The following is a 24,603-nucleotide window of genomic DNA, read 5'->3' on the forward strand; positions in this document are numbered from 1 at the left end:
AAAAAAAAAAAAAAAAAAAAAATGACACATTATTAGATAATGTAGTCTGAATTAAGCTCTACTTGAAAAGCTGGGATGGTCATGGCTAGGAAGCCTTTGATTAAGTGGTTAACCTATAGTTACACAGTAACATCAGCACCACCATCATCAACAACACAAGACTACAAATCATGAAACTTTTTTTTTTTTAGTGTCTAGAAAATATCAATTTAAAACAACATTGTGTTTATTTCAGTAGGGGGGAGTGACCAATGTTAACCAACAAAATAGATCAGTAATATTACTAAAACCCAATAGTTAATTAGAAAATACAGGCAGAGATATTTCCTCTCCTCAGCTACTTCTAACAATTTATCAAATCTCATAACAATGCTTCTAATATGTTAAAGTACATGTATAACTGAAACCACCCCTTCTAATACTATCCCTAACAACTCAAAACTCACACTGTCCCTAAAAGCAACTAATTGATTAACTATCCTCTTATTCTAGCTACCTACTATGAAAATGTAAAATTGAAAGTGTAAAACAAGACAAAGGAGAGAAGGCAAGAAAGGAGAGAGGAAGAACTATTTATTAGTAAACAATTTTTTTTAAACACTGAGATATTGGTCACTCAGCCAGCTGAAAAACAAATCACAGTCACACGACATGATCTTAAAAACTCATTTGAGCAATATAGTTCTCAATATGCAAATGATATTTTCATAGTCAGAACACCATTAGTTTTATAGGACAACTTATCTGGAAATACACAGCAACAACAAAGTTTACTTCAAACCGGCAAGGGACAGCCTTGACATGGACAATTGACCAGCTAGATATAGCAGCCAAATTTCAACTTCCATCCTAAGATTTTAGGGAAAGACATTAGAAAATGTAGTCCTCTATACACACACACACAAACAGATGACATAATGTAATGTTATCCTTATTGCAATGACTAGCAGAAAACTGTGCTCCTGTCATTTTTCCTATTAATAAAGATGACATAGAATTCAGCTTAAATTTACAAGAGAAAAATTCATTAAAATTCCAGGTACACTATAATGACTTCTGCTCTTTTATTTACTATGTGTTGATTATTTATGAAATGAATAGTCAATACTGTTATAGACTATTTTGTTCAACCTGCTAAACATTAGACTCATTCTGCCTTAGACTTGTCCAAAAAAAAAAAAAAAAAAAAAGTTTACTGTAAGATGGATGTGAGACTAATTTTGTAGTGGAGTGAGTAGTAACAAATTTATTTAGGTACATATTACTGTTACTATTTTATCAACTCTGGACTGATGAAAAAAAAAAGTTACTAGATACAGTAGAGAATTTAATATTATACTAACATCCACTATTACTCTCCAACCCCTCATTATTTTGATAATGTGTACAGATATTATGAAAATAAAGAGCTTGAAATCTCAGTATCTGACACAAACATTTTCCTCTCGTATGACCAAAGTGCTAAATTGGATGCTAAGTCTTTTTGACCGGCTGACTCATGATACACAAGTTACAAACAAAAGCTGTAACTTATGTCAGCTGGTTTTATGGAAAGGACTTTTAGTCCAAATGATACTGCTGTCTTAACAGTCACAAAGCTTCATAATTAAAGGGGCATGAAAATAAGCCTCTGTAGTATTCATGATATTCTCAATGAAAAATTAGTATTTGTATTAATCAGAATACTTAACATCAGCATCTGATTTTGTGGACGAAAAACAACCTGGTTAGTCTGATTATCACATGACTACTGCAAATGCCGGCTACCTATTCTACAGTCAGGTGAACCAAAACATGTAAATTTAAGTTTCTTGTCTAGAGACATAGCAAATCTCTGGCAGTCTCATACAATTTCATAACTTGTGAGTTGTAATAAAATAGCTACATGAACATTCTTAACAGTGTTAATGATCTAAATGCAGTGGAAACTACATTTGGGAATCAAAACAAATGACAATATCTTCTCACTGTACAATATTTACTTTATCTAAAAAGTTAAAACAAATACCAACAATATTCCCTACACCTGAAAAGTAATTTCCTTTAAATGCATAGAAAAAGACAAAGGAAAAATAATTTAATTTCTCACCTGCAAACCAGTAAGATGCATCAAATTCAGAAATTGGCATGATGGAAACTGTTTGCTATGAACAAAGTAACTAAAGCTTGGCGACATAACTACCTCAAATTTATACTTATGCTATCTGTTTAAATGGTTGCTATCAGCTGAGAGAGAAAAAGAAAGAGAGAGTGAAAGAGAAAACATAAGATAGTAGTTGATCAACTCAAAACTGTACATCTACAAGTGTATTCATGTTACAGGAGAACCAGTTGTGAGAAGGTACTTAAGATAAGATGGTTTGCTTTATCAGAACAGCAGTGTGCTTGGGATTCTACAGAGAATATTCTGTTAAACTGACCAAATTAAATACATTAATCTTATTCTAAATCTTTTTTTTTTTTTAACTATTTAATTTTTTCCTAGGACTTAATACAAAGGACTGAAAACGTTTATAAGACATTAATTAGGACAGACTGAAATTTTAGATTTACCTGTATTACATTCTTGGCAACCATTAATTCTCACTCAACTTTAACCCTTTTGATACCAACCCACCTGAAGCTGTCTTGGGTCCTACGATACATAGTTCTTGTTTTAAAATTACTTTAAAACTTTCCATAAGACTTTCATGTTAATTTATCTTTCAAACACTAGTTTACTAATGACAAAGTTATTTTAATAAATTCTTTATTATTTTCCGAACTAATTGAAACAAAGACTGTATTTCAAAAGAAATATAGCAAAAAAAACAAAAAAAAAAAACACGCACACGCGCACAAAAAATACAGTGTTAATTATAATTTGTCTCTGTACAGTAAAACAGGTTGTTTCCCAGCCAAACTATAGAGATGTTGGAGAAGTATCAACTCATTCAAGCAGAAAATATCATTTAGTTCAACAAAGTTCTCATTGAAGGAAACTAAACTTCTATCATACCTAACCAATGGAATATTTTTCTCAGAAATTCGGAAACAGAATCAGTTTTAGAAAAAGTACAATGGTAGAAGTGGAATAGAGAAAACTGAATATTTTCTTTTTTACAGTTTATACTCCTATTTTTAATAGAATGTTTTCATTAAGAGGAAAATTCAAGAATAAAAATATCTTATTATTTATGCAATTCTGAGAATTTATGGATTCCTTCTACCTTACGCTGTCAAAATTTGAAAAAATATAAAATATTAGACTACCTGTGACCTATTGGGTCAACAATAGTTCAAGGTACCCGAAAAAACCATTTGTCTCAGGAACCCATGGTCTGATTTACACAAAACTTGCTTTATTCCGTTTGCACTCACATTTCAATGGTACCTTACTTTCAGAGTATTTTCTCATTATGCGCTAGTTTGGCTGTATTAAATTACATTTAAGCATGCAAGCAGGAAATCATAAAGGTACCTGAAAAAACTATATCTTGGGAACCCATTTCAGGGACACCTTACTTTCAGAGTATCTTCCCAATATGTGCTAGTTTGGCAGTATTAAAAAATAGACAAACACACATGCAAGCAAGCACGCAGACAAAACTATCCAAGTATTCACAGTAAAGGGCACTAACTCCAGGTTTCTCTGTTTAAATTTGTAGAAACAAATCCCAAAAAACCATGTATCTCAGGAATCCATGGTCTGATTTATGCGAAACTTGTTCAATTATGTTTGTATTCACATTTCAGGGGTACCTTACTTTCAGAGTATTTTCCCATTATGTGCCAGTTTGGCTTCTTAAACTACAGACAAGCACACAAGTAAGCAAGCACACAATCACAGACTTTTAGTATTATATTGATTAAAACAATAAGCATAACATTTTGAATACATTTTTTAATGCATCAATAGAAACCACAGGGTAGTTTTGGTTAAATACTTCAACATAAATTTCAGTTAAGTTATATTTCAAATTATCCCTTGTTTAAGGGAAAAGATATATAAAAAAAAAAAGTTTCTAAGGAAAACAAATGAGATTGTTTGATAGTCATGCCATTCTCAAAAGTATCTGCAAAACAAATTCAGAATCAAAATAAAATAAATTTATATACTCATAAAAATGAAAATATCAGAAATTAAGAATAAGCTACTTTCTGCAGGACACAACATTAATCAACATTTTTCTGAGAAATGCTTCTAGCAAATGTACAAAGACTAAAATTTGGGGGAGAGAGGATTATTGGAAACACTGACCCAGTTCTTGACTGGTACTTCGTTTTGCTGATTCTCAAAGAATGAAACAAAGTTGACCTCAGCAAAATTTGAACTCAGAATTTTAAAAAAGTAGAACAAATATCACAAAGTATTTTCCTGCAGTTCTAATGATTCAGGCATGACTTCTTATATTAGAATAAGACCAGATATTTTTAAAATCTAGCCCTAGTTTGGTATTTCATTTTACAGATGGTGTAAAACAAAGTTGGCTCTGATAAGATTTGAACACAAAATAACTAAAATCACTAAGTATTTTGTTCACTGCCCCATTGATTCTGCCACACACTCACCATAGGTGTCTTTTTAGTAATAATTGCTTTCTAATTTAGGTACAAAGCCAACAGTTTTGATGGAGTGGGTTAGTTGATTACATTGACCCAAGTACTTGACTAGTACCTAATTTTATTGAAGCTGAAACAATAAAAAGGTGGAATTGACTTTTGCAGAATTTGAACTCGAGACACTAGAGTTGTAACTAAATACCTCAAGGCATTTTGTCCAATACTCTACCAATTCTGCCAATCCACTGCCTATGAATAAATAGTTGTTCCTAATTTAGGCACAAGGCCAGCAATTTTGCAGGGAGGCATCTAATTGGTTATATTAACTCCAGTACTTGACTGGTACTTTATTTTATTGACCCTGAAAGAATGAAAGGCAAAGTTGGCCTTGGCAGGATTTGAACTTGCAATGTAAAGAGCTGTGACTAAATACTGTAGATGTGGTTGCATTAAGAAGCTTGTTTCCAGTCACTTGGTTCCAGGTTCAGTCCCTCTGCAAGACATCTTGAGAAAATGTCTTCTACTATAGCCGTGGGTTGACCAAAGCCTTGTGAGCAGATTTGGTAGACAGAAACTGAAAAAAGTCTGTTGTGTGTGTGTCTCCTTGTCTCAATATCACGAGATTGTTGTAAATGAGTGTCTCTGTTATACAAGCAGTGTCTTATTTCCAATCTTCCACGAAAACATGCCCAGCTATGAGGAAATATTACCTTATTTGGAAACCGGTGAGGATTGGGGGTTAAGAAGGGCATCAGGCTATAAAATATCTGCTTCAACAAATTCTATCTGACCCAAGAAAGGTTGGAAAAGTGGACATTAAAATGATGATGATAATTTTGCTTGAAATTTATGTATTTTGCCTATTCACTGACCTTCATTTCTTTATAATAATGATTTCCTATAACATATACAAAACCACAGATTTGCAGAGGTGGAATATAATCAGCTGAATAAACTATAACATGCTAGTCATAGTGATTTTGGAAGATTGAAAAGCTAAATGAACACCAGCTAGGGTATCATCCATGAAGATTAGCAATGGAGAATGAATTACTGAAAATGCAATTCTCTATTAAAAATGAATGGTGTAGTTGTGTGTGTGAGTTGTTCAATATACATAGTAATGAAATTAACCTTCCTCATTCAATAAGTTTTGTGATATCTGATGTGATTGGTTTCAGAATTTGGTACAAGGCCAGCAAGTTTGGGGGAGGGGGTAAGTTGATTATATCGACACCAGTCCTCAACTGGTACTGATTTTATCAACCCCAAAAAGATGAAAGGCTGAGTTGACCTTGGCAGAATTTGAACTCGGAACTAGAGACAGAGGAAATTCCACTAAGCATTTTGCCTGGCATGCTCATGATTTAGCCTACTTACTGCCTTAATACATTATGATATTGTAATATTTTTACATACATAACCAGAGGCCTGTCTTTGGCTATCTTCAAGTAAACTTTGAACTCAGAAATATGTAAATAAATACTGTCATTTCTGCTAAACTACCATCCTAAAATTGTTATCAATTTACAACACACATACACACAGCCCTAGACATTGCTAGCAAGAAAGAGAATTTTACTTTTTACTTGTTTCTGTCACTGTACTGGCCATGCTGGGGTGCTACCTTGAAAGGTCTTAGTCAAACAAAGCACCCCCAAGATTTACTTTTATTTTTCTGTATTTATTCTATTGGTTTCTTTTGCTGAATGCTAAGTTACAAGGATGTAAACAAACCAACACTGATTGTCAGGCAGTGGAATGGACAGACACAAACACACAAATATACGACAAGCTTGGTTTTCAGTTTTGATTGACCAAACCAACTTAAAAAGCTGTGGTTTGCCTGGGGTTGTAGTGGAAGACAGCCATGATTCTAGTTCCTTCCCTCCCAGAATATCGATCCCCTGGAATTTCCTCCCTGCTCTTGTTTTTAACGCAGGCATTGATTTTACAGATGATTAAGTCAAACATCAACTACATAAATATCACCAGTCTGCAAAGATCATGGGACTAGCCACCGGTTACCTGACTTAATCATTAAAAAAATATAACACAAAGTATATTCAAATACCATAGAAACTTTCAAATTGAAAATCTTAACTCCATTTTTGCATGCAGACACACCCATCCATTCGCAAACTTCAAACATAACTAAAGCTTGGCTTTTATTATAATGGAAGGACCAAAGAGAGGTTTTGGGCAGAAATAGTTGAGTAACAGGCAAAATACCTAGCCACATTTAATAACAACCCTTTATATTCTAAGTTCAAATCCCTTTGAGGTCAACTTTCACTTTCATTCTTCCAAGATTGGTAAAATAAGTACAATTACTGGAGTTCATATCCTTGACAACTAGCACCGCCATCAAAATTCGATTCCTTATGCCTATGTTAGAAACCATAATCAGGAATGTATCAAATTGTTTCACCAAGTCCAGCAGTTTAATGAATGAACTACTTTCACTCATGACATAAGAACCACATGTTCCTTGACAAAATGATTAGCCCATTTGGCTCAAATAAAAACTGACTGTTTTTTAACCCAGACCAGTCTTGATCAAGCCATGATCATCCTATCTCTTGTTTAGCCTACCTAATATATCTAAGATTAGATTATACAATCTATTCTTCTTTCTTTCTTTAAGAGAGTTGGGTGGGAATAAATGAAATTTTAATACTGAGTAGTATGAAGGAATCATACTGTGGTTGAGCAACCAAAGTATGATTCCCTCATTGGTTTGTATATCAGATACTGACAGATACAAAAATTAGATACTAAATTGAAAACAATGAAATAAGATAATCAACTTCTATGGATCTTTGTTCTCAGTCCTATTCCTGCCTTAGCTAATAGAGTTGGATAAAATAAAAACTGTTAACTCATATTCCCAACATTATCTTCCATTTCCATTAGAAGTTGTCTGTAACATAAGAGAAACTATTTCAGTCTATTTTTACTAGTGTTAACAGCTTGATAGATGACAATTGTCACTCAACCATCACAAGGTCCCTTTCTTGTTGTAGTGTGGTGGTTTGTGAGTTTCAGTGACCCTGAAAGCTACACCATCAGAGCTCAAGCTGTTGATGGGGCCTCCTTTGATGAAAAATGCCCAGAGCCGAGAAAAGGGGAGAAAAGTTGTTGATGGTCTATGTTCCATAGGAAGTAAAGTGCTTAAGTAAGTCAATGTTAACTGGGAAATAAAGTATACTGTTGGTCAAAATGTTGCAGGAAAAAGTATAACTGCATAAATTACTTCTAACAATAATTCAATAAACCACTCTGATAGGAAATAACAATGCCATTCTTGCTGTGGCAATCTAGTCAATATATTTTTAATGTGTAAAGAATATTACAATGCATTTGAAATGTATAGCAATATCAATATATATTCTTTTACTTGTTGCAGTCATTAGACTGCAGACATCCGAGGGCACCATTTTGAAGGGTCTTTAGTTGATATAATCAGCTCAAGTACTTATTTTTAAATCTGTTACTACTTTTAACAATTTCTATTTATTGTACAACTAAGTAACAGGACATAAGAAGAGAAAGGATATACACCTCTTTCTTTTTCTCAAGTGGTTTCAAAGATACACAAACACATACACACATTGTAGGCTTCTGCACAGGTTTCCATCTACTAATTTTGCATTTCACTCAGAAGGTATTAGTTTTCTCATGGTAACAATAGAGGACAGTTGCTCATGGTGTCATGCAGTTGGACTGAGCCTGAGATCTTCTAGTTGTGAAGTGAACATCTTTACCCTTAAGCATTTAATGTGGCTGTATCCAGCCCAAATATTGTATCTGTTTTATGTTAAAACTGATCAGATCCAATCTCTCAGACCTACCCTATAATGTCATTCTAAAAATATACAAGCAGATAATGAAGCTACCAGATAATGTGTGACTAATTCAAAACAATGTGAATAAATAAGCAGTACATTTGACAAAGAAATCTGAATGCTAAAGGGTTAACCATACCTATTCCTGTATATACGATATATGAAGTATTAGAATTACCTTCCTCCCACACTTTTCTAATTTTTAATTTATTTAGAAGAATTTTCTGTATTTTCCACAGATTTCTGTGTTTTAAACGTTAGAGATTACTATCATCATCATTTAATGTCCACTTTTCCATGTTCACTTGGATCAGACGAAATTTGTTGAAGCAGATTGTATTGTCTACAGCCAGACACCATTCCTCACCAACTTTCCCCTGTTTCCAAATAAGGTAATATTTCCCAGACATGTCACATGTTTCAGAAGATTGGAAATGATACTGCTTGCATGACAGTGACACATCTATCATGTTATGTCAGGGCAAGGAGACAGTAACACACACACACACACACACACACACACACATATAAAGACAAGTTATAGATAATGGTCATTACATATTTGTAATGATCAATTATTTTTCACTTGTCTTATATATCCAGTTTGTCTGGAGTGCATCCCCGGATTTACAATATAGAATTATGATAAACCATAACCTTGGATCCTCCCATAAGAATTGGAGTTCTTCACTAATCTAAACAGTATTGTTAGCCTGGTGTGTCAAAAGAGAGCTTATGAAGTAGTTTACTCAGATTGATAATCCCTCACTATCAGCTCTCTCTCTCTTGTTCTCTCACTGCATGTCATCATCATCATTTAACGTCAGTTGTCCATGCTGGCATAGGTTGGGCAGTTTGACCAGGGCTGGCAAGCTGGAAGGCTGCATCAGACTCCAGTCTGATTTGGCATGGTTTCTACAGTTGGATGCCCTTCCTAATGCCAACCATTCCAAGAGTGTAATGGGTGCTTTTGCATGCCACCAGCATGAGTGCCATTTGTGTAACACTGGTATCTGTCACAACTGTGATTTTGCTTGGCTTGATGGGTCTTCATCTCAAGCACAACATACTGCCAAAGGTCTTGGTTATTGCCTGCATGAAGCCCAACACTTGAAAGAATCTCAGCCACTTTACCTCTGTGAAGTCCAACGCTAGAAAAGAGTGCAGCCACTTTGCCTCCATGAAGTCCAATGCTCAAAAGGTGTTTTTTTACATGCCACCAGCATGGGTACCAGTTACATGACACCATCATCAGCCATGATTATGATTTGACTTGACTTGACAAGTCTTATCAAGCACAGCATATTGCCAAATGTCTCAGTTGCTAGTCATTGCCTCTGTGAGGCTCAAAGTTTGAAGATCATGCTTCACTACCTTGTCCCATGTCTTCCTGGGTTTACCTCTACCACAGGTTCCCTCCACAGAATTTGGTACTTCTTTACATAGCTGTCTTTGTCTATACACATCACATTACCATACCAGCGCAGTTGTCTCTCTCACACACCACATCTGATGCTTCTTATGCCCAACTTTTCTCTCAAGATGCTTACACTCTGTTGAACATGCACACTGACATTGCACATTCAGCGAAGCATACTGGCTTCATTTCTTTCAAAGCCTACACATGTCCTTGGCTGTCACAGCCCATGTTTCACGGCCATGTAGCATAGCTGTTTGTACACAGGCATCATAAAATCTACCTTTCACTCTGAAGAAGCCTTTTGTTGCCAGCAGAAGTAGGGGCTCTCTGGACTTTGCCCAGCCTAATCTTATTCTCACAGGTACACTCTCAGAGCATCCTCCTCCGCTACTAACTTGGTCACCTAGAAAATGGAAGTTATCTACTACCTCTAGCTTATCCCCCTGGCAGTTGATGGAGTCTATTTTCTGTACATTTTTGGTGTTTACTGTACCTGTGCATCTTCCACATACAAAAGCACATGCACACACACACACACACACACACACACACACAACAGGCTTCTTTCAGTTTCTGTCTACCAGATCCACTCACAAGGCTTTGGTCAGCCTGAGGCAGTAGAAGATGACACTTGCCTAAGGTGCCAAACAGTGGAACTGAACCTGGAACCATATGGTTGAGAAGCAAGCTTCTTACCACACAGCCACACCTGTAAAACATGACAGAGCAAGCAACAAAATACAAATTCTGTTGATGACAAACCTATTGTATTAACTCTTCAGAGTTTAATAATAAGGACAGGATGACATATTAAATACGTGGGAAGGTGAGGGAAGAGAGAGATTGAGTGAGTGTGTGTGTGTATGCGTGTGCATATGTGTGTGTATTACAAACACACAGTTATCTGAGGATGATAACATTCACATAGCAATATGATGCCAGAGGCATATTTTAATCTTACAACATTGACACATCAGCCAATAATACTGCAGAACAGTGCTTGAAAACAGATTTGAATAGTCAATACCATTTAAGGAAAACAGTAACAGCCAATTCTGACAACTCTCAGCACCAGTCAATTCTGTCAGGTAACACACAACATTAACCAATTCTGCCCCACAACACTAGCCAACTCTGACCCACAACAAACAATGCCAGCCAATTCTGAATCATAACATGCAATACCAGCCAATTCTGTCCAGCAGCACACAGCATTAGCCAATTTTGCCCCACAATAAACAATGCTAGCTAATTCTGAATTACAACACCAAGTATTTCTGCTCCACAACACTAGCCAATTCTGTTCTACAATGCCAACTAATTCTACCCAACAACACACAACACCAGCCAATACTACCCCACAACATGAACCAATTCTGATGTACAACAAACAATACCAGCCAATTTTGAATCACAACACACTTTGCCAACCAATTCTGTCCCACAACGTGCACTAGCAACCAATTCTGTTCCACAGCAACAACTAATTCTGTCCCAAAACATACCAGCCAATTTTGTCCAACAGCACACATCACTAATCTATTTAGTCCCACAAAATCAGTGAATCCTATCAAACAACACAACAGCCAGTTCTACCCCACCATAACAGCCAATTCTGCCTCAAAACACAATGGCAGCCAATTCTGCCCCACAACAACAATCAATACTGCCCCACAACACACAAGGGCAGCCAATTTTTCCCCACAACAGCATCCAAATTCTGCTGACAAACCAGTAGCTAATTCTGTCACAAAAACCAATAGCTGCTAATTCTAAAAACATCTAAGCCTATCAAATAACAGTATCAATACAAGTTGCCTGAACCTATGTGAGAACATCTATGCAGTGTGTTGTCCGGCTAGAAACAGCAAGCAAATCACATATAAAAAGAAGGAAAGATACAGTAGATAATGTAGTCCTAGATATATACAAGAACAAGTTGGTTATTGTTGGGACCCCTTTGACCATTCATAGGCCTGCTAAATCAGCAGTGATTTACAGTAAAAATAACCCCAAAAACAAACTAACATACAAATTAGTTTTAAAAAATAATTAAATATCTTTTAAAAAAACTATTAAAAGAAAGCAATTTAAAATAATAGTAAGTCTTGCACTCAATTAAATGAAATAGTTTACAATAAAAGATCATAGATTTATATTGTTAATGAGATTTGTTGGTTATCAAAGAGATAATAGAAGTAGTTTTATCAGAGATAGCTATTAAATGAAAAAGAATCACTTTGTTTTATAAATAAAATAAAATCATTTGATCAAGTGTGTACAGGTAATTACCTGATCGTTTTAGCACAGTTAGACAATTATCAATAAAATAACATATATATGTGTGCGTGTATGAATGTATGTTTTATGTCAAGTGGTTGGTGATGAAGGTGGTGGTTCTTGTTGACTCAGTCTAGCTGAAGATTAAGCTTTAACATATGTGTATATGTGTGCGTATACACGTGTGAGTGCGTATATTTTATGTCAAGTGTTTTGCGTTGTTGCTACTCAGACTAGTAGAAGATTAAGCTATGACTATAGCAATTCACCAATCCTCAAATTGATTGGAGTGTTGGAGTTGGTACAGAAGGTGGGAAGGGTGTTCTATGAGGCTGATGCTTTTTCAGTTACCAAATTTGGTGTCTTGTATTTCTGAATTTAAATCATTGGCCTTCACGGGTCATACCTACAAGTGTTGGTAATTATGAACCTCCACACACTTCCGTCCTATGCACAACTTGATGCATTATTGGGCCTGTTATTCTGAAGCCAGCTGGTAAGGCCATCTAGTATCATCTCTCTAACTTCCCTACCTTTTTTTAGTTTTTAGTTTTCCTTAGCTGTCACAGCTCAAAGCTTGAGCTCAGAATTTAAAGAACTAAAATAGACACCACAAGACATCTCATCCGATTTTCTTATTTTTCATATAATTAATTATGACTTTCCAGCCCTGTCTGTGTATCTACCATTGGCACAAGGCCAGCAATTCAGTTAAGTGGGTTGGTCAATTACCTTGACTCCAGTGCTTGACTGGTACCTATTTAACTGGTCCCGCAAGGATGAAAGGCTCAGTCAACCTTGGTGGAATTTGAATTCATTTTATCTTGAGTACTAACAGTTCTGCCAGCTTGTCACCTTTGATTATTCTAATGTTACTGTTGTTACCTTTCTTGTTTCAGTCATTAGACTGCGGCCATGCCAAGGCACCAATTTGAAGAATATTTAGTCAAATGAATTGACCTCAGTACTTATTTTTTCTTTTTGTAAAGCCTGGTACTTATCTACCAGTTTCTTTTGCTGAACCACTAAGTTACAGGGATGTAAAACACACCGACATCAATCGTCAAACAGTGGTGGGGACAAACAAACACACAAAGACAGACACGCACATTATATATATGCACACACACACACACACACACACACACACACACACAATGGGCTTCTTTCAGTTTCTTCCAACCAAATTCACTCACAAGGCTTTGACCAGCCCAAGGTTATTGAAGAAAACACTTGCCCAAAGTCCCACATGGTGGGACTGAACCCAGGACCATGTGGTTGGGAAGTAAACTTGATACCACACAGCCACAAATTTTCAGACCAACAAGCAAGCTTCATAAAAACAAAACAAGAGGTTAATTTCTTGATAAGTTAAAACTACAAACTGAATGAGTTGCTTTCAGCTCATTTACATTGCAAATATTTCCACTCTTTTTTAAAGATTTATGTCAGTCTCATTTCATTCTGTCATAAAATTTTGGTAGTGTGTCTCAATAAGAAATCCAATTTAGGAATGCTATTTAAATGATAACTATAAAAGATTTATGCCAAAACCTGATCCATTTTTTTCTGGAATTGCATAAACATCCATTCCACTGTGTTGTAGAGAAAGAAAAAAAAACTAATGATAAACTGCAAAGAAACACTTCGGTATGATCGTTTTAATATCCACTTTTCCATGCTTGCATGGGTCAGATGGAATTTACTGAGGCAGATTTTCTATGGCTGGATAGTCTTTGTCATCAACACCCTCATCAGTTTCCAAATAAGGTAAAATTTCCCCGTAACCAGACATGTTTTTGCAGAATATTGGAAATGAATGACACTGTTTGTATGACAGTGACACACATTTATAACATGTCAAAGCAAGGAGACAGGGTTCCACACTGTGGGATTGAACTCAAAACCATATGGTTGGAAAGGAAACTTCTCCACCACACAACCACGAGAAAACACTATCTTTTATGCTCTATTACAAGAATAAGTTTTCCATGTTAATTATAATAATGTATTGGCAGAATCATTAATACTTTGCGGGTTTGTTCCAGCTGTCTGTGCTTCAAGTTCAAATCCTATCAAGGTCAACTTACCTATTCATCCTTGCAGAGCAGATAAATAGAGTGCTAGTCCAGGGTTGAGGATTAATTGTATTGTTAGTATACCTTGTATTATCTCTACTGGCTCTTTGCATTCTGAGTTCAAACTGTGATCACAATTAATTATGAAAGCTACAATGGGTAGAGGAAGATTATGGTTGTAGGTTACTGGAGTTGAACAATAATAATGCTAATTATGTTAATTTATTTATTCTATAAACAGTTCTACTTTTCTATGCCCTCCAGTGTATACCCTTGTATGTTTACTTTGTGGCTCTCTCAACACTAGTTTGGCAAATATGAAGACCATGCTGCTCTTGTCTCTCATATATGCCAAAATCAAATCTTTATAGCAAAATTAGTCATCTACTAATATTGTTTTTTTTTTTCTCTTCCTTGTGAACATCATTTTAATGTCTGCTTTCTCCATGCTGGCACCAAATGGGCAAAACTTTATGAGGCAATATTCTATCAGTGAATGCCTTTACTTGAAAACAGTTAATATTTGATTATAGAAAAGTATTTGCATTTCACTGATCTTCTCATATCAAAATCAATGAAATCACCAAGCTACAAAATGTGTTTAAAAATGTAAAAGTCACTATCACCTACAACAGTGTCAATGTGAAAACAAGCAGAAATAGACTTACGTACACACAGATACTAGTCAGTCGATCCAGTAGGTGGAGCCTCACTTCAATGATGGGAGCTGATGTGCTGTAAAGTCATTGAGAGGAAGGCCACAAAACAGAGCCTGTTTTCTTCTGATAACTCCTGAAACTTACAGACATCTGGTATGCAAAGCTTTTGATTAGCATCAATTGCACAAGCAAGCTATATATGCATGAATGTGCACTAGCATAGCTAGAGTGTGTGCTGCTCGGGGCAGCCCTTTAGTTTGCTGCCTCCGGACCCTACAAAAAACATATTGCCTACAGCAGACCCCAAAGTGGAGCCCCTTTAAAAGTGCTGCCCAGGGCAAACTGCCCCCTACCCCCCTGCTATGCTAGTGTGCATGTGCACGCACACACACACATATATTCTTTTACATTTTTTTCCAGTCACTGGACTGCAGCTATGCTGAGGCACTTCTTAGTCAATGAAATTTACCCCACATTATATTTTCTAAATTTGACATTTATAATACCAGTCTCTTATCAGCTATTTTAAAATTATTTCAGTAGAAACAAATACACACACACACATTTGTTCATTTCTTATTACATCATTTTACAGCTACATGCCTTTCCTGTCACTCTAGTAACCCTTTTGTTACCAAAATCCTGTTGAAATACACTGCTTTTGTTTCAATTGATTTTGATGATAATGAAGAATTTGGTAAGATAATTATCATTATTAAGCTGATGTTTGGAACAAAAATTAACATGAGATTTTACTAGAAGGTTTTAATTTAGCTCACTTTAAAGCAAGAAGTTTGTATCACAGAATCAAGGGTGGCCTAAAGAGGGTCAGTATCAAAAGGGTTAAAATAAGAAATATCTCATTCTACATGTCTTTGAAGGAGAAAAACCTCCAGATCACCTGTTCACAGGAGGAAATGACAGCAACATCACCACCTGTAACAGTGCTTCTTGTAGAGTGTAAGCAAAGATTCACACACACACACAAAATAGTAGGCTTCTTTCAGTTTCTGTCCATCAGATCCACTCAAGGTGCTGTGTAGTGGGACTGGACCTGAAACCACATGTACCTATCAACATTTTTAATGAAGAGTACATTAACTAGTTAAAAATAAAAATGTATAGTGAAAAGAGCAGGGAATAACATCAGTCAATGACAAATGCTATTTTTAAATTTTCAGCAAATGTGGGCAACAATGTCATATGTTTCATATTTATTATGACTTCATTAAAAAGCAAAACATTCATTGAACTTAAGTAGTGATGAAAAAACTAGGGAACCAAATTACTCTTAACTCACACATTACTGCCTTCAGAAGACACTTTGGAGAATGTGTCTACCTCTAAAAAGAGGAGATGGCCATGGCTGAAATACCTTTGATCATAGACATGCTTGATCAGGGCTGACAACAATTGTAAATGTATGTATGATTGATCAGAAACTGTACATCACAAAGTAAAGGATGAAGATCCCCTTCAATTATAAATGATCACGAGATTGCACCTAGAAAGTTTCCCTCCAAAGCACATTCAGGCAAGGTTGTTTATGGAAAACCAACAGTTGTCTGTGCATACCAGCCTCCCGTCTCCATGCTACCAATGTATCCAAGGGAAAGGCAAAGGCTAATACAGCTTGGCACCAGTGACATCACAACTCATTTCCACAGTTGAGTGAACTGGAGCAATGTGAAATACAGCGTCTTGCTCAAGAACACAACACACACCCCAGTCCAGGAATTGAACTCACTACCTTATGATTGTGAGTGATGTTCTAAGCACTGAGTCCTGCACCACACATTAATAGGTTGTTTGTCATACTGAGAATTAGTTTCTTGGCTGTTTAACCCCTTTGATACCAACCCACCTGGGACCACCTTTGGTTCTAAGATGCTTAATTCCTGTTTAAAGATGATCCCAATTAAAACTTTCTGTTAAAATTTCAAGTAAATTTATGTTCCAAACAACAGCTTAATAATAACAAATTTATTTTACAAAATTCTTCATTATTTTCAAAATCAAATAAAACAAAGACAATATATTTCAACAGAAATATGATAACAAAATAGTTAAACAACAGGACGGAAGTGTGACAGAAACTGAAGTGGTAAGTAAATGATTTATGGTGTTTAAATAGATTTCTTTACATTCTGAACTGAAATTATAACTTTTCTGGTATCAAATAATTATGACAGCAAGTAAATACTGGGATTTATTCATTTTGCTAGATCTCACACCTAGAATGTTTGACCGTGTGCAGTGTTTCTCAACCACTTCCTGTCTGTGAACCTCTTTGATTCCTATTTTTACTCTGCTGGACCTTCAATAGCCATTTGCCATATATTTTAAGAAAAGGCCTACTCTATTTTCATAATTAAATACTATTAAGAATTATTTAAAAAAAATAAAGATATTGTGTGTGTAGAAGTATAACCAGTTTATTGCCCATAAATTTCATCAACAAAATCTTATGTGGTCTACCAAGGGCCATATGGACCCTGACCTAGTGAGAAAACATTGTTTAACCCATTACCTCCCATAATTCTATTAACTGGAATTTTTTTAATGAAATTTTGATTTCTAGCATAAAACAGCCTTAGAAACACGCTGGAATGATCAAAATAACATTTCAAAATAATATTTTAAATAGAAATAAGCGAGATATTGGGTGAAAAATTAGCAAACCTCATTTGAATATCAGAAATATACCTAGTAGATGTAGCAAAAAGGTTAGATATGTGTAAATATTGACAGATAATTACGAAATTTGTAATTTTTAAGTGATCTCATAATAAGATCACTGGTAGGTAATGGGTTAAGGTGAGCCAATGAATGAGCCATGATATAGTCAATTTAGTAGAAATAGTAGTTAAATCTCCCTCAAATCACATCCTACTGTCTTAAAAGCTCAACAGATACCTTGGATAATCTAGTCCTAGATGTATTATAACTGAAAAACAAAGATAGTATTATGACTAGAATAGTTTTGATTGTAGGTCTGTTTAATCAAGGTTAGCATAGAATAATTATTGCTTAAGAGGATGAATAATTGGAATAAAAGAAAGAATAAATTTCTTTTATTAAGTGAAATAATTAGGTAATATCATAATGGTTAGTCCACATTACTCTGTAAGGAACATAGGGCCAGTTTCCCAGGTGTATATATTTCTCCCTGGACGAGAGGCTAGTCTATTGCAAGATTACTCATTTTTACCAGTTGGGTGGACTGGAACAACGGGAAATGAAATGTTTTGCTCAAGATATCAAATCATCACTTTTTAAACTACCATAGCACTTAAAACATATTCACACCATATATACACCAGCGTTATTAATATGGCAACATGTGGCTTAGTGGTTCAAGTGCTGCACTAAAGATTATGATTTCAGTTCCTGGACCAGGCAATGTATTGTGTTGTTAAGCAAGATACTTCATTTCACATTGTTCCAGTCTGCTCAGCTGGCAAAAATGAGTAATTATGCAATGGACCAGTGTCCAATCAAGGAAAGGAGGGGTATATATGCCACAGAATCTGGGAAACCAGCTTTATGAACCTATGGCTCAAGGACCTTTGGTCCATTTAAAAAAAAAATTTTTTATCGTTATAATGAATGCAGTCATTAAAAAGTGATGAATTTAATGCATTCAAGATTTCACAGCTCTAGTTCACTCCTTGGTCGGCCTATGAATTTTTCAGCCCACCCTTGTATGTACCTGAGTAACAAATGAAATTTGTAATCAACTGTCCCCCTCTCACAAAGTTTCAGCTCTTGTGATGGAAGCTTTGATGGAAGGAGACAGTTGATTACATCTACCCCAGTGCTCAACTGATACTTATTTCATTGACCCCCAAAAGGATGACAGGCAAAGTCGACATCGGTGGAATTTGAACTCAAAACAGAGACAGATGAAATGCCGCTAAGCATTTTGTCAAGCATGCTACCCAGCTAGCTCAGTCAGTAAAGCACAATGTAAGATTCTCTTTCTTCCTTTTAATGACAATTAACTAACACCAATTCTATTGGCATAATGAAGGTTTCTGCTTGGTGGGCACCATATCTTCTGACACCAGATCAAAAGCACACCAGGTTGATCACATCACAGAAAAATTTGACATTTTTTGAGGCAGATCCAGCTGGTTTCCTTGAAAATTTTCTAAGACAAGATGAATGTTAGTTTCATCACTTTGAGCCAGAAACAAAGAGACAATCCATGCAGTGGAAACACCCATCTTTGCCTGCTGCAAAGAAGGTCAAGGTCGTTTCATGTGCAGGGAATGTGATGGCCTCAGCTTTTGGGATGCAAAAGGCAGTGTTTGACCATTTTCAAAAGGGCTGGCCATCAATGGAGAGTACTGTACCAACTCAGGCATTTACGAAAGGCTATCAAGACCAAATGCCCAGGAAAACTGATGAATGGAGTCTTGTCTCATCAGCACAATGTTCCAGTACACAAGTCTTTGGTTTCAAAGGCTGCTGTGCAAGACTGTGGATTTAAACTGGTTGATCATTATCTCTATTCTCTTGATTTGATCCCATCTGACTTATCTGCTCCCCAACATGCAAAAACACTTGGCTGCATCAATATCACAGTCATGATAATGTCATGTCTACTGTTGATGACTATTTTGACCAACATGATAAAGGCTTCTTCAGCAATGGAATCCAAACACTGCAACACCGATGGAAGAAGTGTGTGGGCTGCAAGGATACTATATTGAAAAATAAACCTCATTTAGTCATATTCCATGAAAGTATCTTGGTCAACCTATGAACTTTTCATATTTATCGATTACTTTCATCACCTCTATTGTATCCACCAATTCCTCACTCCTTCCTCACTAGCCACAATATCCAGGCCTTTGTTCCCAGAATGTTGACTGTCCTGAAATTCCCTTTCTGCATATCCTGCAGTTGTCTATTTGCAACAGTTTAGGTGGAACATTAACATCTGTCTTGTATGAGTCCATGCAAAGGTCATGGGCACAGCCTTTTCTCTTAACCAAACATAGGAAAAAAATGGGGTATGGTTTGAGGGAAATTTTATTGATATTTCTAGCAGGTCAAGTGACCACAGGGTAGTGGTCATAAACTTTCTTCCACCAAGTATCTATTTTTATTTAAATTTTTCTACAGACTTCACCAAGCTTTTGAAAGGTCTACCAACTCAATAAGCCAATTCTTAACAATAAGTTTGGTTTCTGCTTCATCTCTCAAATACAAAGATATATGCAACTGAATGTAACAGTAATTATATGTAACAGTAATTATAAAGCAGTCTTTTAAAATTTTGAACACATCTTATGGACCCCAAGTAGAGAACCACTGATTTAGGGGTTCTATTTTTGACTTGTAATCCCCACTACTGCAACATGTTCATAAGTGTTTTGTTAAAGATGACTGTTTCATTATACAAGGGAAACAATCCAACCCTTTCAGTTTCATTTACAGTATTATATTACACCTTGATTATTAAAGAAAATGTAAACTGACTATCCTTGTCAAATAAAGATACTAATGGGTAAGTTTCACAATGGACTTTGCTGATAACCAGTTATATGCTGTATGTCATAACAGGAATTTGGCATAACCCTTTAGCATTCAGATTTCTTTGTCAATGTATTGCTTATTTTCATTCAAATTGTTTTGAATTAATCATGCATTGTCTTCTAGCTTCAAGATTTCAATGACATGTTTGTATATTTTCAGAATGACTTTGTACGGTAGGTGTGATTCATGGGTTTGACAAATGTCTCAATACATTTGTTTAACCCATGTTTAACCTGATAAAAAAAAAAACTGATGTAAAAATTCATGGACTTAACTATAATTGTAATAAACTTAACAGATTTCTGTCAAGAAGACATCTAAAACTAACATGATGCCAATAAGTTGCCATTGTTTCCAGTCTTTAAAAGTAGTTTAAGTTTTCTAAGTCTAGAAACAGTTGAACAGGTAGCCTTGTGTAAACTGAATTGGTTATAAAATACTTAACCCTCCTACTACTACCAAAAGTCCACAGGAAAGACTCTTCATAAGCCAACATGGAAGCATCTTTGTAGTCACTCAACCTGCAGTCTTCATAATCAAGACAACAACTAATGCATGGAATTACTCACCAAAATATTCCAAACCTCTAACCCCTGGGTGTACTGTCTTCTTACTCTACTTTAGAGCTATGACATTAATCTCTGCTTCTCAGATCTGGTTGATCTTATACCACTTCCACTCAGGTACTTCCAATTCATTTACCTCTGCCTTTCTCATCCTCCATATTCTGACCTCTTCACAAATGTCACTAGCCATTTTGCCTAGTTCTTTTTATTCCCAGAACATCAACCTTTTGAAATATCTTCCCAACATTTGTTTTTCTTTTCTTTTTCATTTTTTTTTTTTAAATTTTTTTTCTCTGCTGTTACCTACATGCAACTGTTCAAGAGGAACATAAACTAGATTTATCTCGCTGGTCTCAGAAGGCCTATGAAGTTTGTGAAAACTGCTCCTTCTTCCAGACAAACCAATTAATTACAAAAAATTTGAAAGAAAGAGAAATAATGAGGAAAATATTGACAGAAATGGTTGAGTGTTAAACCAAATATCTTAGCATTGCGATATAAGTGTAATCCATAGCCCAGCTTGACATCACCATCTGGTACGACGGGTGCCTTTAGTGGAGTGTGTTCTGTTGCAAACTTTCAGGTCAGGTTTCTGGTTTGGTACTTTCCTCTTTCCCACCCACCAGTCTCAAAGGACCTTCCCTCCTGACTAAAAGAGTTAAGAAAAAAAAAATGAAATATTGTCATTTCATTCCTTTGTAGTCTGAATTCAAAATCTTACCAATCTTTTGCATGTAGCCTACCAAATGGTCAATAGACTCAGCATCAGAAATATACTGAGGTTGATTCTGTTGACCACATCTCATGCCTAAGGAAAATAAGTCAATATCCTCCCCCACCCCCACCACACACAGAGTTTCTGGTGGTTGTTGTTTAACCTCAGGTCTGCCATCATCAAGCAGGTCTATGATCAAAGGCATTCCATCCATGGCCACTTTAGAATTATGTAGGACTACGTTCATCACTGTCTTATTCTAAAGACAAAAGTGTGTGTTTTAAGGGAAATTTGGTTGCTAGTTCTAGCAGGTTAGCAATTACATATCTTTTAGTTTGTTACCTCAGTTCATCCAACCTTAAATTGTTTCTCTTTGAAACAACAGTTTCTTATTTATGAAATGCTTTGGAAATTTGACCCAACATAACATTAGTATAAACAACTTTTCCCAAAGACTAATAAGTATTCTTTAACTAGGTAAACTGAGACATATACAATCTGTTTTGTCTATGGAGAGGAAAAAATACTTTGGCGAGATTAACTCAAGATCCACAAGTTAACAGTATGCTGCCTCATCCTCTAAGCCATATCTAATTGTTATCAAATGGATACTAGTATGGCAGTGTGTCTTATATGTTCACTTTGCGACTACATGGTTCCATGTTAGAACTCGGTGGGTGACACATTCTCTAAGTGTCTTTTACTATAGCCGTAAGTTGACTAGTACTTTCTTGGTGGAATTTAGTAGTCGGAAACTGAGAAAGTTGAGTCATATGTGAGTGTCTGTCAGTCTGTTCTGAAATGCATCTGTTCAATCAGATGCTGGACATGAGACTAAACAACAACTGCAGATATGTGGGGACATGGAAGTACATGCATGGATACTTATTTTCTTTAGGTGTGAGCTGTAGTCAACAGCATCAATCTAAGTATAATACAGATGCTAGAAAACTAATGACATTCCTCTGTCAGTCTCACCATCAGAAGTTTTGTGAACTAGTGATTGACCCATCGGAAACCAATGATGTGATTTTACACAAATTGTTATGTAAATATAATAAAATTAGAATAAACTAATGTGTCATTCATCACTTAGAATAATAAAACAAATGACTTTTTACATAAGCATAAGATTGAAAGTTATGTAAGAGGAAGAGGGGACAATAACTTAATCAACTGAATCTGCTACTTATCAGCCTACATGTGTGACTACAAAAAAATAGGTGTTGATCATCATCATCATGTTGATGGCAGTGGTATTTGAACTTAGAACAAGACTAAATGCTACACAGCATTTGATGATACTATAGTTTCTGTGTTAAATTAGGAAATAAATACTCAAGTATATTATGATTAGATGGGAAGGATCAACAAGACAAATGACTAATTGTCATCATTTGAGGAAAATGTATTCAGAGACAAAGAGGAACAAACCATACAAAACATATTTAACTATAAAAGGGAAATTTCGAAAGCAAATCTCAAAACTATGAAATTTATGTAAGGAATTGTTCAACAGTGAAATTTATGCAAGAAATGGCTTAGCAGTGAAATTTATGGAAGAAACAGTTTAACAATGAAATTTATGTAAGGAGTGGACTTAAGTAAGGAATAGCTTACCAACAAAGAAGATATCAGCAGGAAGCTTACCCAACCATGATTTCTTTGGATGAAGATTTAAATGCTGCAGACATTCTATTGATACAGAGGGCAGTTCTTCAGTTGAATTCATAAGTTATTGTTCCTTCTTTTTGTAGTGTTATTTTTGTTGTTTTATTTTGGTAGTTACTGTTGTTTTATTTTGGTACTGTTACTGTTGTTTAGTAGTAGATGTTGTCGAAGGAGGGGGGATAAAGTTAGATTATTTAAAAAAAACAAAACAAAAAAAAAAACAGAGTTTTGAGAGATATAGATGGTGTCGGGATTAACAGGATGATTGAATGATAGTTATCATTTTAGAAAGCATTTTCCTGGCAGGAGCCAATCACATTTTCAGAACACAGTCAAATACTGATAACCTACTACATATTAACTGAAGTTAACCAATCATTTAAATAAAAATAACACAGCTAAAAAAAGCATCTTTCTTCTGTTAGTACTTCAACTCCATCAAACTGGAAATGATATTTTCTTATATTTTCCTCCATTTAAAGAAAGAAAGCAGAAATGATTAAATTATCCATAACAACATATTTCTACTTAAAGGAAGAAACATCAAGCCTGATGTATAAACATATACTGTCAGGTGTTTTGCTTAAATTAACAGAGTATCTTAAGGTTCAATGATCATTGTTGATTATAAAGCTGATAGGAACAGTTTATTAAGAGGAAAGGTTATAGCTTTCAAACATTAATTTCTTGTGTTTTACATATATTGATTTCTTACATTGCCATAAGGGCATAAATATTTAAAAGAGAATCAATCAAGAGTCAATCAAATTGACTCTTCAGTATATTTTACTGGTATAGTAAGACAACAGGGTAAGGTTGTTAGTAGGAGAGGTTAGGAAGTGAAAGGAATAGGGTGAGATACAGTAACCGAATAAGTTAAAAGAAGTTAAAAACAAGAAAAGGTGAAATTTATTTTTGTTATATAGAAAAAATTAGAAACTCAAAAAAAATTACATAAAGGAAAGTTTAAGAAGCCCAACAAAACTTTCTCTAGGACAATTCACAAACTCACAAAACATCTCAAAAGTTTTGAAGTCATGACATTTTAAAGTGTCAAAAGTTTCAGAGGCTTCAAAAAGGTAATGGATGCTTATATGAGAGAGAGAGAGAGAGATAGAGAGAGAGAGAGAGATAGAGAGAGAAATAGACAGACAAGTAGGTAGGTAGATTGATAGATGGATAGCTAGAAAGAAAGAAAGAAAGACAGACAGAAAGGAAGAAAGAAAAAGAGAAAGAAAGAGAGAAAGAAAAAAGAAAGAACCTACATTTGGCGTGTA

General features: G+C 35.3%; 1 protein-coding gene across 6 annotated transcripts in view; it reads right to left on the minus strand.

Annotated features, from left to right (window-relative positions):
• The window catches only part of LOC106867718 (hepatocyte nuclear factor 4-gamma), a 131,700-nt gene that overhangs the window by 23,474 nt on the left and 83,623 nt on the right, over positions 1–24,603 (minus strand). Inside the window, exon 1 of one of the 6 annotated variants that reach the window (XM_014912675.2) lies at positions 23,276–23,773. The exons of 4 other annotated variants lie outside the window; for them this stretch is intronic. In XM_014912675.2, coding sequence (XP_014768161.1) covers positions 23,276–23,387 — 112 coding nt within the window. In that variant the 5' untranslated portion in view covers positions 23,388–23,773. Of the gene's footprint in view, positions 1–2,089; positions 2,200–23,275; positions 23,774–24,603 lie in introns of those variants that run through there. One more of the 6 variants, XM_014912678.2, reaches the window with a different exon arrangement.

This window comes from Octopus bimaculoides, chromosome 1, assembly GCF_001194135.2.
Source record: "Octopus bimaculoides isolate UCB-OBI-ISO-001 chromosome 1, ASM119413v2, whole genome shotgun sequence".
Lineage (NCBI taxonomy): Eukaryota > Metazoa > Mollusca > Cephalopoda > Octopoda > Octopodidae > Octopus > Octopus bimaculoides.